The 16,797-nt window shown below is 48.2% G+C and overlaps 1 protein-coding gene across 6 annotated transcripts; it reads left to right on the top strand.

Annotated features, from left to right (window-relative positions):
• The first annotated feature begins 140 nt into the window (after positions 1-140).
• Positions 141-16,318, top strand: HADHB (hydroxyacyl-CoA dehydrogenase trifunctional multienzyme complex subunit beta). 6 transcript variants are annotated; one of them, XM_054063288.1, is made up of 16 exons: positions 141-225; positions 2,255-2,329; positions 2,690-2,731; positions 3,703-3,802; positions 4,434-4,478; positions 5,799-5,898; positions 7,085-7,172; positions 8,237-8,424; positions 9,587-9,767; positions 10,051-10,172; positions 11,587-11,666; positions 11,755-11,802; positions 12,179-12,266; positions 13,488-13,562; positions 14,612-14,776; positions 15,467-16,310. In XM_054063288.1, exons 2-16 carry the CDS (start codon positions 2,263-2,265, stop codon positions 15,500-15,502), a joined length of 1,425 nt encoding a protein of 474 aa, XP_053919263.1. In that variant the 5' UTR covers positions 141-225; positions 2,255-2,262; the 3' UTR covers positions 15,503-16,310. The 6 variants fall into 6 exon arrangements, with proteins under 6 accessions (XP_053919263.1, XP_053919266.1, XP_053919265.1 ...); XM_054063291.1 differs by having other exon boundaries at positions 3,706-3,802; positions 15,467-16,302; XM_054063290.1 differs by lacking the exon at positions 141-225 and adding an exon at positions 233-372 and having other exon boundaries at positions 15,467-16,317.
• Positions 16,319-16,797: the final 479 nt, after the last annotated feature.

Genomic DNA, 16,797 nt, shown 5'->3' with positions numbered 1-16,797 from the left:
GTTCTTGTTCCATTCCGGTGAATGGAGGGGCAGGAAGAAGCGGGAGAGCGCTGGTAGGGGCTGTAGAGTGCGGTTATTTTCTCTCAGGCGAGAATAGGGCACCCCGGAAGGCGGGGTCCTTCGTGAGTAGCGGTGCGTGAGGCAGCCTGGCAGGCGGGGTCCTTCCTGAGCGGCGGCGCTGTGGCGGTGGTGCTGTGGGCGGTGGTGGTGGCGCTGCGGGGCGAGGTGAAGTGAAGTGAGGAGGGGTCAGCCTGTCCGTCCATCTTTCCACGAATTGGTGGGGGATGGCTTGGTTTTAGGGGGTCTGGGGGTTGCGTGCGGCCCAGTGTGCGCGTTCCCGGTGGCGCAGGGTGTGGAACGAGCGTTGGCCAGGTCGGTATCAAGCGATAGAATGGGAGGAAATGTCCTCGAGTTGTCCTAGGGGAGGTTTAGCTTGGATATTACGGAATATTCCTTTATAGAAAGGGTTGTCGGACGCTGGCAGAGGCTGCCCAGGGCAATGGTTAAGTTCTCCATCCCAGGAAGGATTTAAAAGTTGCGTGAATGAGGCTACATCTCGAATTCTGGGTTCGGTTTTGGGTCCCTCGCCCCCAAAAAGACCTTGAGAGGCTGGAGCGTGTCCAGAGAAGGGGAACAGAGCTGGGGAAGGGTCTGGAGCCCAGGGGTTCTGGGAGCGGATGAGGGCCCTGGGGATGATTAGTCTGGACAAGAAGAGGCTGAGGGAAACCTCATCGCTTTCTGCATTTTCCAGAAAGGAGGTTGGAGCCAGGCAGAGGCTGGGCTCTTCTCCTAAGGAACAAATGATGGGATGAGAGGAAATGGCCTCAAGTTGTGCTGGGAAGATTTAGATTGGATATCAGGAACTATTTTTTAATTGAGTAGTTGAATCCTGGCAGAGGCTGCCCAGGGTAGTGGTGGAGTCCCCATCCCTGGAGGGGTTCAAAACCCATGTGGACGTTGTGCTTAGCGTCAAGGTTTAGTGGTGGGATGGGCAGTGTGAGGATTACAGTTGGACTCAATGATCTTAAAGGTATTTTCTGACCTCAACAATTCTGTGATTATTGTTTGTGTAGGGTTACTCATTGGGGCAGCAGCTGGCTTCTGGAAATACGAAGGACAGGATGTGTTGTGGGGGAGGAGGTCAGAGGGTCCATGGGGAGGGGAGCACTGTGCCTTTGCAGGGTGTGGGGGCTGTTTGGGGACTTGGAGAAGATCTGCTTCACCAGGTTTGGGCAGGGAATGGGAGGGGAAAAGCTTCAGTTGGGTGTGTGGAGGGGGTTTGCAGAAAGGAAGGAAGAACACCCTTGTAGAGAGGTGGTACAGAGAGGGGGAAGAGACACGGGGAAGGAGGAGGTCTGTGTGATTTCTGGATCTCTATTGATGTGAGGAGCCTGGGTTTGGTTTGTGGGGTGCCAGTGTAGCTGAGTAGGCTGGGGATGAGGCGTGCTGCCTGGCACCTTGGAGGCAGGGCGTGAGGTGCAAACCTGGAAGAGGTGGCCAGCAACATATGGCAAAGTTTTAGAAGCAGTAGCGAGCTGTGGTAACCGGGCAGGCTGGGTCTGAGCCTCGGCTGCTCCCACAGCATCTCAGGGAAAGTGTATGTGCTGGGGAGAGGGGTTATTAACTGGAATGCTGGCAGCATGGCAGGATCACATGAGCGTTGCTGTGAAGCAGCCAAAGAGATGGAGCTGCCGGGAGAGCTGTTTGCCTTGGGCAATAAAAACTCCTGGTGGGTGTTTGTAGGGAAACCCTGCTTTGTAGCAAGCTTTGGGAAAGCTACAGAGGAGGTTTTGGGATAGCAGCTGGCATCTGGGGATGGGATGTGCAACGGAGGGTACTAAGGTTAGCGCCAACAGTAAAAAGGAGGGGTGGTAGTGATGTGAAGTTGTGCCAAGGAGACTGTCAGGAGAGTCACGCTGGCAGCGATGCTGTTGGGCGCTGAGACAATTTTCCAGCAGGGAAGAGGGAGGGGAATCAAAAAGCACACAGACTGCTGTACTACAGTGCTGGGTCATAGGGGAGGTGAGTATTTGTTTACAGGAACATTTGTGGGCCACAGTCAGCAGCCCGGCTCTCTGCATGTGAGATCCTGTTCAAAAAGTGTAATTGGAGGTGATTCTTCATACTGCTGCCCTTGGAATGACTTCTCTTTCTGTGCTTTTTTGGCTCTGTGTGAAGCAGGCTGATTTCTTTCCTCAAAATTGTCTCCAAAAGAACAGATTGGACTAATATCTATCTTTCTCGTCCTCTCTAGATAACAAAATGAGTTCCATGCTGACCCACATTATCCGAAACCTCCCTGCTTCCTCGGCATGGGCTGCCCGCGGCTGTAAGTATCTCTGCATTTATTAAAAGCTGGAATTGGTAGGTCATAAAGTTCTGGTTTACATGTTGGGTTTGGAATGGAAGCTTGAATCTGAATCTCTGTTCCATTGTCATTTAAAAAAAGGTGACAATGTTGGTTTTAAAATAACTGATTCCATTTGGGCTGAGTTTGTCCCTTCCCATATCAGATGTAATTTGAACTGTGGTTTTATAAACAAAATAAACTGAAAAAGAGCTTTTAGCTGTTTAGGTGCAGTTGCCTTACTGTGACATTATCTTACTTTTTTAGCAGTTCTTAAAGAAACTGGAAATACTTTTAACGATTCAGGTCTGATAGACGCTATTTCTTTTTCTTCTTTTCCAGTTGTGCGATCGCTCAGTTGCTCTTTACAGTTACAAGCCGCAGGTAAAGTGAAACCACCAGGAATCTCAGTGGGTCGGTGGTGTTTAAGACTGTTTTTGAAGCTGCCTTGCTTTCCCACAGTCTTGTTCTGCTTAAACTTCAGGAACTTGGTGCAGACTGCCTTAGTCTGAGTCCTTCTCAGAAGCTGCAAGCCAATACAACTCCAGAGCTCCCTCAACCTCTGCACGCCCCTCACACGCAGTGGCTCTGCCCAGTCCTGAGCTCATGCCCCAGCCTCACCTTGGGGATTGCTCTTCTGGAATCTGAATGGAGAGGCTGAGCTTGGGGTCTGTAAACTGTCCAGGCGTAACCAGATCACTTCCCCAGAGAGGAAGGGGCTGTTCCTGGTGGGAGAAGCTTTGAAGTGCAGTGAGCCCAGGCACAGGCTCAGGTCTTGATGCAGCCACTGAGCACACAGTTACATAGGGTTTTAGCTGAGGCCCTTATGGAGTGCCTGGGGGGAACTAGTGCCCTGGGATTTGCTGCAGGGATTGCAGTGATGACTGGAATGCTTTAAGCCGATGGAGTTTTGGAAACTGGCCTGGACACCAGCTCCCTGTCATCTCCGCAGCTTTGCGCAGGGAGCCTTGTATAACCCTGGAACAGAGCTGGGGTTTCATCCTGGACTTAATCTGCTTTTACATTTCTTTATCCTTTTCCTGCTTGTACAAGGCACTGCTCCACGCTGCTGTGTGTACTCGTTAGGATTTGCAAGCCTTATTACGTTAGAAAATTCTTATCCAGAAGCACTCTGGCAGTGGCCTGCTGAATGACACTGTGTCGTGACGTGCTTTGTCTTGAACCTGAGGTGTTTGGACACCTTGATCATGCAGACAGGTTTACAGCTCAGCTGTCCTACCTGCTCTTTTGACTTGTGCACCAAAAGAGACTGATTTCCCTAATTTTCCAGTAGTTTTAACTGGCTCTCGCTCCGAGCTTGCTGCTATTCTTGTTAATCATCAGTTCTCTCTCAGCAGTTCAGCCAAAGAGTAAGAAGACCTTAGCCAAAAGCGGTGTGAAGAATATCGTTGTGGTAGAGGGTGTCCGTATCCCATTTCTGCAGTCTGGCACCTCGTAAGTAACCAGAAAATATGTGTGAACTTCATTAACAGCAGAATCTTTCTTTATTTGTTTCTTTTAATGCAGTTAATCTTGCGTCTGTAAGTACTGAAATGGCAATGAATTTACTGTTAGAGTTATCCCCGCATACCTTATGAAAAAGCATGATTTGAAGATGGTTGGACTGGATGATGTTAGGAGTCTTTTCCAACCTTAACAATTCAATAATAAGAGTGTTGCCTATGTCTGTGAGTTCTAAGGAGAAAGAGGATTCATGCTATGCCTCTGTTGGTGAATCTATAGTGGATAAAGCTGTGAGTTCCACAAAACTAACAGAACAAGGGCAGAGAATCTGCTGTGGACTCTTGCTAGCACCAAATTCACAGCTGAATTTAGGCCAGACCTGATTGTTTGGATGCATAGGGGATTTCTTTACTCTGTTATTGCTACTTTGAAATGTTTTTAGTACAGTGATTGCATTCTGACCTATGCGCAGCTTGGGGTGTGAGGTGTTTGCTTGTGAATACAGTGGAGCATCTGGTACCTCACCGGTTCCTTGCTGATGCTCTGCACTTGTGGTGGTGAAGCAGATGTTCATATCATTTCTGACCCCCCTAAGTTTCTGCCTCTGTTCTTTAACTTCCAGGTATGCAGATCTTATGCCACATGACTTGGCAAGAGCAGCACTGCAGTAAGTAAATCTGATGCTCGAGGGGCCCAGAACCGTTATTGAGCTACTGGGGTCCCATTGTTGGGACAATGGCTTCAGCTGGTGTGGAAGCCAGGGCTCCAGCTTTGTCTCTGAGTGATACAATCCAGGGGCTTCATTTTTCAGCAACTGCTTTTGCCTTGGTGGGTGGCTTGAACAGTAGGGTTTGAATGGGCTCGTGATGGTGCATTGTTACAAAAAGATGGTGCTGTTCTGCTTGACAAATTGTAGTTAATTTGAATTCGTAGAATCATAGAATGGTTTGGGTGGGAAGGGACCTTAAAGTTCCAACCCAAGTTCCAACCCAGTTCCAACCCCTTGCCATGGGCAGGGACACCTCCCATTGGCTCCTCAAACTCCCATGCCAATAATCCAGTTCTGGCTGTAGTTTTATAGATCACAGCTACTGTTGAGGTGTGCTTACAGTTCATGGGAAAAACAATCTGGGCAACACAGAGAAAACTTAAGTGGCAGCAAGAGTAAGAAGCTAATCCCATCATGTTGCCAGTCCCTTCCATTCTTCAGGGGTTTGAGAAAGCTCTAGGTCATTAGGGGGGGTGTTTTTTTGAGAAACAGGGCAAAGGGCTGTAGAAAAGAGAAGGCTTTTCCTGGGAGAAAAGGAGATACCAAAGCCCAGGGAAAGACCATGAGGTTGAGGATGGTCATAGCAAATCCCAGTGCCATGTTTAGCCAAGACAGGCGGATTTGGTTGATGGGCAGCATGTCAGTTGTGTGTGAGGACTGTGTCCTGGACATAGTGCACATTGAATTGCTGTGGGCAATAAGTTATTGACTGAGGTGCCTTCAATTCCATTTTAATTTGCCTTGATTGCTGCCGACAGGGGCATTTGTTATGTTGCCTTGCTTGTCAAGGTGTTCTGGCAAATTGTGCAGTGTGTTTTCTAACAAACTGAAAATGCTCTGCTTGGTTTCTGTGTTCCTACACCAAAGGAGGCTTTGTTACCCCTTAAGGCCTTCTTCCTTTCATTTTCATGCCAGGATACTCCGAATTGGGGATGATACAGCCACTTTGAGGTGTAGGAAGGGTGTGGAGTTGTTGGTTTCTTTAAATTGTGTAATCATTTGTAGTGATGTTGTCACCATGATTATTTGGAGTCTGTAGGCAAGCACACTTTTCGTTAGGTACATCTGCGTACAAAACTTGTTCTGAACTAGGGTTGGGACGTGTGGTTCTGTTGTTGCCTTGTTCTCCAGCCAAGCTGGTGGAGAGAGGATGTTCGTGGACTCTTGACAAGTTTATTGTTTACACAGTACAAATTCTGTTTGTTTTGGTCTTCTTAGGGGGCTGCTGAACCGGACCAGCGTCCCGAGGGATGTTGTCGATTACATCGTTTATGGCACTGTTATCCAGGAGGTGAAAACCAGCAATGTTGCCAGAGAGGTACGTTACGTGCAGTGTTTCCCCTGTGAGTCTGAATTCTGCAGATTGTACGAGCATGAAAAACACAAAAAAGAAATTGCAGTATTATGGTTCATTTAAATGGGATTTGGGTAAATGCACTACTTGTGCCGTATTGTCTGTCAAATAACTGTATGGGACTCTGCTTCCTGTTGAAATCTGCATTGAACAAGTGCATTTTAATGCTATAAAGCCTCTGCTTGATTCTTTTGTTAACAATTGCTGATCACTTAGTTCTTAATACCACTTAGACTCACAAGCTGGCTTGTCTGAAGCGCTTGCGAGGACTAGGACATGCTGTGATAGATCACTTTACTATGATATTCATTTATTTTGGCTGGCTAATCAGCTGCAGCTCGCAAAGGATCTGAAATGGAGTAACTCACCTGCCCTTTTTCTGGCAGTCAGAAAACACAATTCACATATACATAGAAATAAACTGATCCACTGAAGCAGTGTTACAGAGGCAGCGTGTGATTTTCTGTAACCTGAAGCCTTAGCTGTTGTTCTCTGCATCCAAGCAAAACCATGACATAACCTGGGCTGGAAAGATGTGGGAGCTTACGAAGTTCTCCCATTCCACCAGCAGTTTAGCCATGTGTATGCAAATACTTGCTTTGGTCACCTGCCAGTCACAAGGCTGTGCTGTAATTTTAACTCGGGAACAACTGTTGAACTTTCAACTACTTGGCCACGTCTCAAATAGGGAAGGTCCTGTGAGCAATTCTCCCATGATGAGAGACTGTGCTCTTAGCAGGGCTAAATGAGATGCGGCTTTATGAAACCGCAGGAACTTTTTGTTCTGTGTAAAACAAATCATGGTGCCTTGTACTGAAAGGTCCAAATAATTCCTCTCATGTTCCTCGTTTGTTATTAAGGTGAAGCAAAGATGATGGCAGGTGGTTGTATGTTTGTTCAAAATAGGGAAATCTGATTAGTTTGCCCTTTTATTAATGGGGGGCAGCAATTGTCTGCATAATGTGATTGAAAAGCCAGGCAACTTCCAGCTTCTTCCATTCCCAGAGTCTGGGGAGAGGAAGAGCTGCTGTAGTAGTTGCTGGAATAAGAACTTGATGTGCCAGCGTAGGTGTGTTGCTGGGCAGGAGGTTGCTCCAACCCAGTGAAACAAACACTGTGGGATTTGACAGTCATTCTGTGTTCCTTGCAGGCCGCTTTGGGAGCGGGTTTCTCTGACAAGACTCCAGCCCATACAGTCACTATGGCTTGCATTTCTTCAAACCAGGCTATGACCACAGGTATGTTGGCTGGCAGAACCAGCTGTGGGTTTCAGTCCGAGTTTAGCAACTCCCTGACACTCTTCATCTACCTCTCACTGCTAAGTGAACACAAGTAAGTGTCTGAAGGCATTCTGGAATGAAAGGCAACTCTTTGAACCAGTGTAATACAAATGGAATGTCTGCTGTACTCCTGCCAGCTGCGTGACACCCTTTGCATTCAGCCAGAGTCTCTGCTCAGTGTCCCTGTTAGCTCAGGAGGTAGAGGCCATATCATAGAATCATGGAATGGTTTAGGCTGGAAGGGATCTCAAAGCCCATCCAGTTTCAACCCCCTGCCATTGGCAGGGACATCTCCCACTGGATCAGGTTGATCAAAGCCCCATCCAACCTGGCCTTGAACACCTCCAGGGATGGGGCAGCCACCCCTTCTCTGGGCAGCCTGGACCAGGGCCTCACCACCCTCCCGGGAAAGCATTTCTTCCTGAGATCTCATCTCAATTGCCCTTTGTACAGCATAAAATTGTTGCCCCTCGTCCTATCCCTGCCCTCCCTGGTCAAGAGCCCTTCCCTAAGTTCTCCTGGAGCTCCTTTCAGTAGTGGGAGGCTGCTTTTAGGTCTCCCTGCAGCCTTCTCCAGGCTGTACAACCCCAACTCTCAGCCTGTCCTCATACAGGAGGTGCTCCAGCCGTGGGATCTTCTCTGTGGCCCTCTCTCGCTTGCTCCAACAGATCCATGTCCTTCCTGTGCTGAGGACTCCTATCTTGATAAGGAAGTTGCCGCTTTCCACGCTACTTTGATCTCGTAGCTTAAACAGTACGAAAAAAATTGAGACCCAGTTACTGTTCTGAATGGCAGGGGATATTTTCCCAGATGCTATGTGTGGCAAAAAGGAGTGGAAGCAAAGTTACAAAACGCATGTGATTCAGAAAAGTTTATTTAACCTGTTCGGCCTCCGTTTCACATTATATAACTTGGGCAAAGGCAGAGTCTGGAGAAGAAAAATGTAGTCTCATCCAAAGTGCTAATGGGGTCAGTTCCCTTCTCCCTGCAGCTCTCACATGAAGCTCTGTCTTTTTCTGCAGGTGTGGGCATGATTGCGGCTGGGCAGTGCGATGTTGTCGTAGCAGGAGGCGTGGAGCTCATGTCTGATGTTCCCATTCGTCACAGCAGGAAGATGAGGAAGACTATGCTGACTCTTAACCGAGCCAAGACCTTGGGCCAAAAACTCTCCCTGATTTCCAAAATTCGCCCTGACTACTTTGCTCCTGAGGTAATTTTTTGGGGGCATTTAGATATTTAAGCTAAAATGTTACATAAGGAGGTGTAAACCAAGTTGGCTCACGGAACTTTTAGCCTTAATGGAAATAATTTAAAATGAGAGGACTGTCTGCCCGTGGCTAATCTTTATTAGATCTCTGTCCTGTGCTTTCAGTTAACACTGCAGTTGACGAATGGGTCTCATAGCATTTTTGACTCTGCTTTGTTTTCTTACATGTTCATTTTCTGCAAACCTAACTCATTTCAAATTCTTCCTCTCCTTCTACAACTCCTGGACAAACTCTGCTGGGAGCTATAAACCAGAAGCTTTTCTGGTCAATGTAAAACCTGTGCAAGGATCTGAAGGGTCAGAAGTTTTGTTTCTTAAATAACAGAAGAACACAATATCAGAGATGGGTATTCTCAGTATATTAACGTAGTTGTTGCTTGATTAATGCATCTTAAATATGCCTTGTGATTATGCTGCTGGGCAAATCCTGCCTGGTGCTGAACATGCTCAGCTCCCATGATGAGAACTGGCAGTCTGCTGGTCAAAGTCAGGCATTTGCTGGAGAGGGAGTCACTGTTCCATCTTGGAGATCATAAGAGAGGTGAATGCAAACATGGTGGAGACAAGAAGGAAGAGCCCTGCCCTTTACTGGCACCCAGCTCTTCCCAAGAAAACTCTGTGCATCTGTGCTGCTGCTGGCTGCCTTTAGCGTTGAGTGCAGAGAAGCATGGCATATGTGCAGCAGAGATGAGATCCAAAGTCCAAATAAGAGACTGAGGAAGCATTTGGCAGGGAGCCTAAGGTCCCAGGATGTGTTGTTTCACCTTAGCCTAAAAGTCTGTTCACCTTTCGTAGGGGATTCCTCATTAAATGCACAAAGCAGCTGCTCTTTGTCTCGGACTCCTCAAGCAAGCAGCAGTCTGGACCTCATTTTTATCCATTTCTTTCTAGAATCCTTGCAAGTGTTGCTTTGTCTGATATGTTTGACCAAGTCACTTCTGGTTTGATTACCGTGTGTTAATTGCAGAGCTCTATTGTTAACTGCTCTGCTTCATCAACAGGGGAATCGCGCTTGCCTGTGCAGGGCTTGACCACCTCCTGAACTTCCTGGAACTGCCCAGGGACAGAGCTTTGTGTGGGCTGACTTCATTTTCCTGCTTTGCAGCTCCCAGCTGTGGCGGAGTTCTCTACCAGCGAGACCATGGGGCACTCTGCCGATCGTCTGGCTGCTGCCTTTGCCATCTCCCGTTTGGAGCAAGACGAGTATGCCCTCCGCTCACACACGCTGGCCAAGAAAGCGCAGGATGGAGGCTTACTGCTTGATGTGGTACCCTTCAAAGTGCCAGGTAGAAGTGTGCGTGTTTTATCAACTGGTTTTTCTGTGTGGTGTTTTTTTCTTACAGTAAATAAACTGCAGCCCTTCATTTTGTATGTAGGTTCTATTTTAAGTGCTATTTTTTAGCCATGTTAATATCCTGATGCTGTGAATGGATTTTCCCCTTTTTCCCTCCACCCACTTGTCATAAAAAGGACAGTTTTCTGATTTCTTTTTTTGCCCTGAACTCCTGATGTGCAAATTCATGTATGTTGTTGACTTTCTTAGTTTAAATATGCTTTTTTCATCAATAGGCAAAGACACGGTTACCAAAGATAACGGGATCCGTCCTTCCTCAATGGAGCAGATGGGCAAGCTGAAGCCGGCTTTTGTCAAGCCCTACGGAACTGTCACAGCTGCCAATTCCTCCTTCCTGGTAATGCGCCTTCCCATCACTGTGTGAGCCAGAGGGGAAAACTGTTTGGCTGACTCTCTTTCTCCCACAGGCACATAAATCCAGCTGGTATAACCTGTGGGAATGGGTTGTCTCTGTTGTGATAGTGCCTGCTTTTGAATTTCTCAAGGGCAGTTTTGAACTGTAGCATAGTCTGGTGAACCTAGCACTGGACTCTTTAGTTTTAAAATCAAGAATTGAAGTTTTGGTTTGTCTTACCTGTTTGCTCTCCAAGAGGCAGCTGCAGAAAAGCACAGGGCATTGATCATTCAGAGGCACTCCTAGAAATTCTGTCCTGGAGTGCGGTTGATCACATTGTAAGTCCAGAAGTCAGTAGTTTTAGTCTAAACTTGTCACTTTAAGGCTTCCCTGCCTTCCACAGAGGGGAAGGAAAGACTGTCTTGTGCATCTGCGATGCTCTCGTTTGCATATGCTCCTTTTTCTCTCTATAGCACTGTGAAGGAAGCTTTTTTAGATGCTGAAGTCTGAGGTAGCTGTGTAAATGAGGTGAGGTGTATCTGGGCCCCAGTTCCTCACACGTGGTACAAGGCAGTTGCCACTGGGAGTCTCCCGCAGGTGACTGTCTTGTTCCTGCATGCAGCCTGGACAGAGTTTTGTGTGCTTAAGCAGGCACAGTTTGGGATGAGTGCTTCAAAGGAAGCAAGTAACTCCTCTGAGGCCTTTTCGGCTCCAGTGCTGTTTAGCATTCTTCAGGACTTTCAGAAGCCTTGTGATGCCACAGCCTTGGTGTTAGGAACAGCTGAAACGCTGTTGGTGTGCTCTGTGTACCCGCTTTCCTGTAAGGGTGATGAAGCACTGGACCAGGCTGCCCAAGGACAGTGTGGAGTCTACTTCTCTAGAGATATTCAAACCCACCTGGATGCACTCCTGGGCAACTGCTGGATGAGCTCCAGAGGTTCCTTCCAACCCTGACCATTCTGGGATTTCTGCAAAATGAGTGGTCATGTGCCAAAGCTGTGGTGTTTTGGCAATGTGGTGAGCCTGTGGCTTGTGTCGTCCAAGAATTACACTCTGGTTTTGTCATGGAGCTGAGTGGACAGGTGAGTGTTTGGGCTAACCAGCTTGTCCTCAGGACTGGCAAGGTTTTAAGTATCTGTGTCCTGTTTGAAACCAGGGTAGTTGTGGGTCTGGACTGTAAGGAAGCACTTCAGCAGTATATATGCTTGCATCATTCAGAGATCATCCATCCATCTGTCCATCTATCTTTATGCAGACTTGTTCTTTGTCCTGTACCACAGGGTGATGTCCTGGAAGCTCCATTGTGTCCAAGTCCTCTCTTTACAGCTGCTTTGCAGGAGGTGGTCGGGTTCAATGCATACGCAGGTTGTGCTTGCTCTTAAGGTGAGGCCTCATAGGGTTTCTCTGCGTGTTTCAGACAGATGGTGCTTCGGCAATTCTACTCATGTCTGAGGAGAAGGCACTGGCGATGGGATACAAACCAAAAGCTTACCTAAGGTAAAAAGAGACTGCTGTTTGTGGCCTTCAAAGTCTGCTCCTTCCTTCTGCTCCTCTTCTGGACACTAACAGCATTTCTCCTGTGCAGGGACTTTGTGTACGTGTCCCAGGATCCAAAGGACCAGCTGCTGCTGGGGTAGGTGCTGGTGATCGAGAGCATTCCCTGACAGCCTTGACTTGCCATGACATGTTTGGTTTTTGGGAAGTATCTCATGATGTATTACATCTCTGCAGGCTTTCTCGCAAGAGCCGGTGTGCAAGGTGTGACTCAGTAGGGGAAGGTGGTTAAAGTGGGAAAGTAGCTGCGGCAGGAATATCCATTCGGATTTACTGGCATTGGCACTAGCAATAGTTACTTGGGGTGGTGTTTCCATTGGAGTGGGGCAGGCAGAGAGTTGAGCCACCTGCCCTAGAGAGGAGGAGGAGTGTAGTGTGGGTCACTGTGGAAAAAAGGAACAATGATGTGAGGAAGCCTATTCATGCAAGACTTCTGTTTCTTACCTCTTCTTCAGTCCGACGTACGCTACTCCCAAAGTGCTGGAGAGGGCTGGTCTGACCATGGCTGATATCGACGTGTTTGAATTCCATGAAGCTTTTGCTGTAAGTACTCTCAGCACTAGGAAGTCCTCTGACTGTAAAATGCTATTCTGCAGGCGTTTGCCTTCCTGTGGGTGAAAGCTCTTCTACAGAACTTCACGAAACATAACTGGGTGTGATTCTTCACTTATGTCTAAATAAACACTGTATATATTTTAAATAGATAGCATTTATACATTGACACACTCCATACAAAGAGCGACTTATGTTGCTGGAAGTCAGCTAGGAAATACAGATTCTTCTAAAACCTGGAGTTGTTTAGCTTAGAGAAGAGGAGGCTGAGGGGGGACCTCATCACTGTCTACAACTGCCCGAAAGGAGGTTGTAGCAAGGTGAGTGTTGGTCTCTTCTCCCAAGTGATGGTGATAGGATAAGAGGAAATGGCCTCACGTTGTGCCAGGTCAGGTTCAGATTAGACATTAGGAACAATTCCTTCACTGAAAGGGTTCTCAGACACTGCCAGAGGCTGCCCAGGGAGGTGGTTGAATGACTGCCCCTGGAGGTGTTTGAAATCAGACGGGCAGGTGAGGTGCTCAGGGATCTGGTTTGGCAGTGGACTGGTACAGTTGGACTCAATGATCTTGAAGGTCTTTTCCAACCGAGCGATTCTATGATTGTATGAAAATAATAGGTAAAAAAAATTCCTTACTTCCCCAAGACCCTTGTATTGAAACCACTTCCGCATGTCATCCACTAATTGAATTGGGGATGTGGATTACTGTGGCCTGTTAATTGAGCAACATCTTTTTCTAGTTGAGGCTGAGCTAGCATGGATTAACAGGACAGGTCCTGTAAAGGGCTGTGGTTCTTTTTATGGCTCAACGTGTCTCCTGTTTGTTAGCACTGTCTGTAGGCTTTCCTTGAAGCCTGCTGTTTCCTCATTCATGTTGGAGAAAACAACCTAGATAGTTGTGGAGAGGTGCGTGCTGGTCTCCCAAGAAACAAGTGATAGGATGAGAAGAAATGGCTTCAAGTTGCACTAGGGGAGGTTTAGATTGAATATTTCTTTATGGAAAGACTGGTGAAGCCTTGGCAGAGGCTGCCTAGGGCAGCAGTGGAATTCCCATCCCTGGAGGGGTTTAAAATCCATGTGGCTGTGGCACTGGGGGATATGGTTTAGCAGGCACGGTGGGGTTGGGCTGACAGTTGGAGTGGATGAGCTTAGAGGGCTTTTCCAACCTTTTATGATTCAGTGACTCTATGTTGCCCTCCCCTTCCCTTCAGGGACAGATCCTGGCTAACCTGAAAGCCATGGATTCGGACTGGTTTGCACAAAACTACATGGGCAGAAAGTCAAAGGTAAGACACAGTTGGAGCACTTTTATCTTCAGTTTAACTTTAGGGCTAATTAATTCCTTATTTTAGCAGTGCATGCTAGTGCTGCAAAGCAGGGGTTTTTTTGCGTTCTGTGAGGAGAAGCACTGTTCCTTGAACTCAGGATTAGCAAATCCCAACATTGGCGTGATGGGAACAATGGCATTCCCATTGTCAGCAGGAGGTGGACATCTAGGGCCGTAACAGTAATTGTTGGAGAGGAGGGAGTGAAGTTGGGGGAGGGGATTCTCCCCCTCCATTCTGTTTTGGTGAGACCTCAGCTGGAGCCCTGTGTTCAGCTCTGGAGTCCTCAGCATAGGAAAGAGGTGGATCTGTTGGAGTGAGTCCATAAGAGGCCACGAAGATGATCCAAGGGTGGGAGCACTTCCTGTACAAGGACAGTCTGAGGGAGTTGGGGTTGTTCAGCCAGGAGAAGAGAAGGCTGTGGGGAGACCTTAGAGCAGCCTCCAGTACTGGAAGAAGCTCTAGGAAAGCTGGGGAGGGGCTCTTGATCAGGGAGTGCAGGGATGGGACAAGGGGAAATGATTTTCAGCTCCAGAGGGGAGATTGAGATGAGCTTCTGGGAAGAACTGTTTTCCCATGAGGGTGGGGAGGCCCTGGCCCAGGTTGCCCAGAGAAGTGGTGGCTGCCCCATCCCTGGGGCTGTTCAAGGCCAGGTTGGATGGGGCTTTGAGCAGCCTGATCCAGTGGGAGGTGTCCCTGTGTGTGACAGGCATTGGAACTGGATGGGCTTTGAGGTCCCTTACCACCCAAACCCCATTCCATGATTCTCTGAAAAACAGCATGAGGGGCTCAGTCCTTCCACATGCTTTTGGACAGTACAGGGGATCCCTGTGTGGCTCTAAGGGAAGCAGCAAAGCCTCGGTGCAGTTTTGTGCTGTCATCAGGCCAGTGTATGTGCCAAAGAACACTTCACAGTGTTCAGGCTGGCCAGCTGGGTTTGGGGTGTTGTTGTGAGGCCAGGCTCCTTCCAGATAGAGGATTGCATATGTCCCTCTGGGTGTTTCTTGCAGGTTGGAGCCCCTCCTCTGGAGAAGTTCAATACCTGGGGTGGCTCCCTCTCACTGGGACATCCTTTCGGTGCCACTGGCTGCCGCCTAGTCATCACTGCTGCCCATAGATTGAAGAAGGAGGGAGGACAATATGGCCTGGTTGCTGCCTGTGCTGCAGGAGGGCAGGTAATGATGCTTTATCCTTGTGCTGCTCTCTCTGGAGAGGGGCATCTCAGAAGTCCTGTGGCACAGGTGTTGGTAAAGACAGCTTAGCTGGCTACCTCCTTGTCACGGCTCAGTTCAGTGAGACTCTCCAGCCCCTCAGAATCATCCCTGGGTAGTGGCAACCGCTGCCCATACAGTACAGAAGGGAAGGAGGGATTTCTGCCATGTTCTGAGGGTTGCATTTGGTAACTCTCGAGGATATCCCAAACTGTGATTCGTGAGCATCCTCCTAATCTCGGGAAGAAAGATCTTTACAAGAAAAATGGGAGTGAGGCTCTTCCCACAGCTCTTGTGGTTGTGGTTGGGAGCTTGGTTCCAGTGGCAGTGGCTGCTGGCAGTTCTGTGGGGTCCTGACCTTCTCCAGCCTTCAGGTACTGGGCCTGGTGTTCCATCTTCTCCGAATTCCAGGTTTGGCACTCAAGACAGCCTGATGCCTTGGTTAGGGTGGAATCTGCTGCCTGGGCCAGCCTGGAGCACATCCGTGCTGACCTGAAGCTGTCAGTCCCTTTGTCTGCAAGATCCCCTTAGTGAATCACTCTGGATTTTCATCTCCCCTTTTACTTTAAGACAATCAGATGGGAATCTCCTGTTGCGAGTGCATGTCTGTAAGAATTAGTCCTTCCTGTGACCATTCCCTCTCTCTCCCTCCAGGGACACGCGATGCTGGTGGAGCTTTACCCTCAGTAACAGAGATGGGGCTGTGGAGTGGAGGTTCCTGTGTCCTGTGCCTGGCAATGCCATTTCAATGCACTAATAAAAACACACACGATCCTTCTTGGAAAGGATTTTTGGTGGCCTTTGTAAATACCTTTTAGCTAGTCAACTGCTAATTTTTAATTAATGAATGCACTCAAGAAATATTCCACTGCCAGGGGACAATAAAGTTAATATGGTCCTTGGTCTCTGTTTGTAACTGATCAGACTTCTATCCTCAGTAAGCAGGATTTCTCCTGGAGCAGAACAATTCCAAAGATGTGTACAGAGGGTTAAGTTTGGAGACAAAGAGAATGTAAAGCACTGGAGGTTGGTGGGCTGAGATGCAAGTTGAAGTGTAGGGAGGAACAACCGTTCTTGGAAATGGGTTTATGCTGAGCTGGCTGGTAAGGAATTCTGCTGCACGGTGTCCAAACAGCATTGGAACTCCCAAATTGCTGCTGACAATGACTGTCCCTGCTGGGAGCCACAATAAAACAGAAAAACAAAGTCTGTCATTTCCTTTCTCACTTTTCCCCTGAAGAACACGGGGCTGATCTCCGTGGCGTCTGGGACTGGATTCTGTGGTGGCTGTGTGGTCTGGGGCGTCACCAGGGCTCTGCTTTCTGAAATGGGGCATGGCAGCTCTGGAATCGGCCCGGAATCCACTTTCAGCTCCAGAGCCTGAAGGAATCCTCAGCATCATACAGGCTTTGGAGACATTGTTGGTTGTTCCTGCTGCACTGTGGCACTCTGATCACACACTGAGCTTCAGAAGTGGAGGCAGGGGATGCCTACGCTGAATGAAGTCCTTGATAAACTTCAGGTGTGCAGGCTTGTGATTATTCTTCCTTGATTTTGGAAAGAAGGGATGGTTGTTCTTGAACTTTTTTTAATGCTCTGAGTTATTTTCCTTGCTTGTTTCTGGTTTTGTCATGTGGGGAATGGCTGCTGTTACTGGCCAGGGAATAGAGATTCCTCTAAACTAGCCTGCAAGAATCCACTTCTGCCCACCAGCTGCCGTACAACTCTGCAATTGCAGAGGCAAAGCCAAGATACAGGATGGGTGTGGCAGTGCGTGGGTCTTGTTTATTCCCAGTTGCGAATCTCCTGCAGGGATATGGCTTCAGGTGCAGAGGGGACAAGGGGTCTGCTTGTTTTTTGTGCGAACACCCATTTCCTGCTCAAACACACCCAGGGATGTGTTCTGCTTCCCATTGCCCACCTGTGTGTGCCAGAGCCTGTTCCCACATCTGTGTTGACCTGGTGACTGAGTGATCCAGCTTTGC

Source organism: Cuculus canorus, chromosome 3 (genome assembly GCF_017976375.1).
Source record: "Cuculus canorus isolate bCucCan1 chromosome 3, bCucCan1.pri, whole genome shotgun sequence".
NCBI lineage: Eukaryota > Metazoa > Chordata > Aves > Cuculiformes > Cuculidae > Cuculus > Cuculus canorus.
This window is presented reverse-complemented; position numbering and strand designations above follow the sequence as displayed.

Bases quoted from the DNA above. Each gene is read 5' to 3' on its own strand.
- HADHB (XM_054063286.1), top strand. From the start codon at position 2,263: ATGAGTTCCATGCTGACCCACATTATCCGAAACCTCCCTGCTTCCTCG. The intron at 2,330-2,689 runs GTAAGTATCTCT...CTTCTTTTCCAG, and splicing joins GGCATGGGCTGCCCGCGGCT to TTGTGCGATCGCTCAGTTGC. The intron at 3,803-4,433 runs GTAAGTAACCAG...TTTAACTTCCAG, and splicing joins TTTCTGCAGTCTGGCACCTC to GTATGCAGATCTTATGCCAC.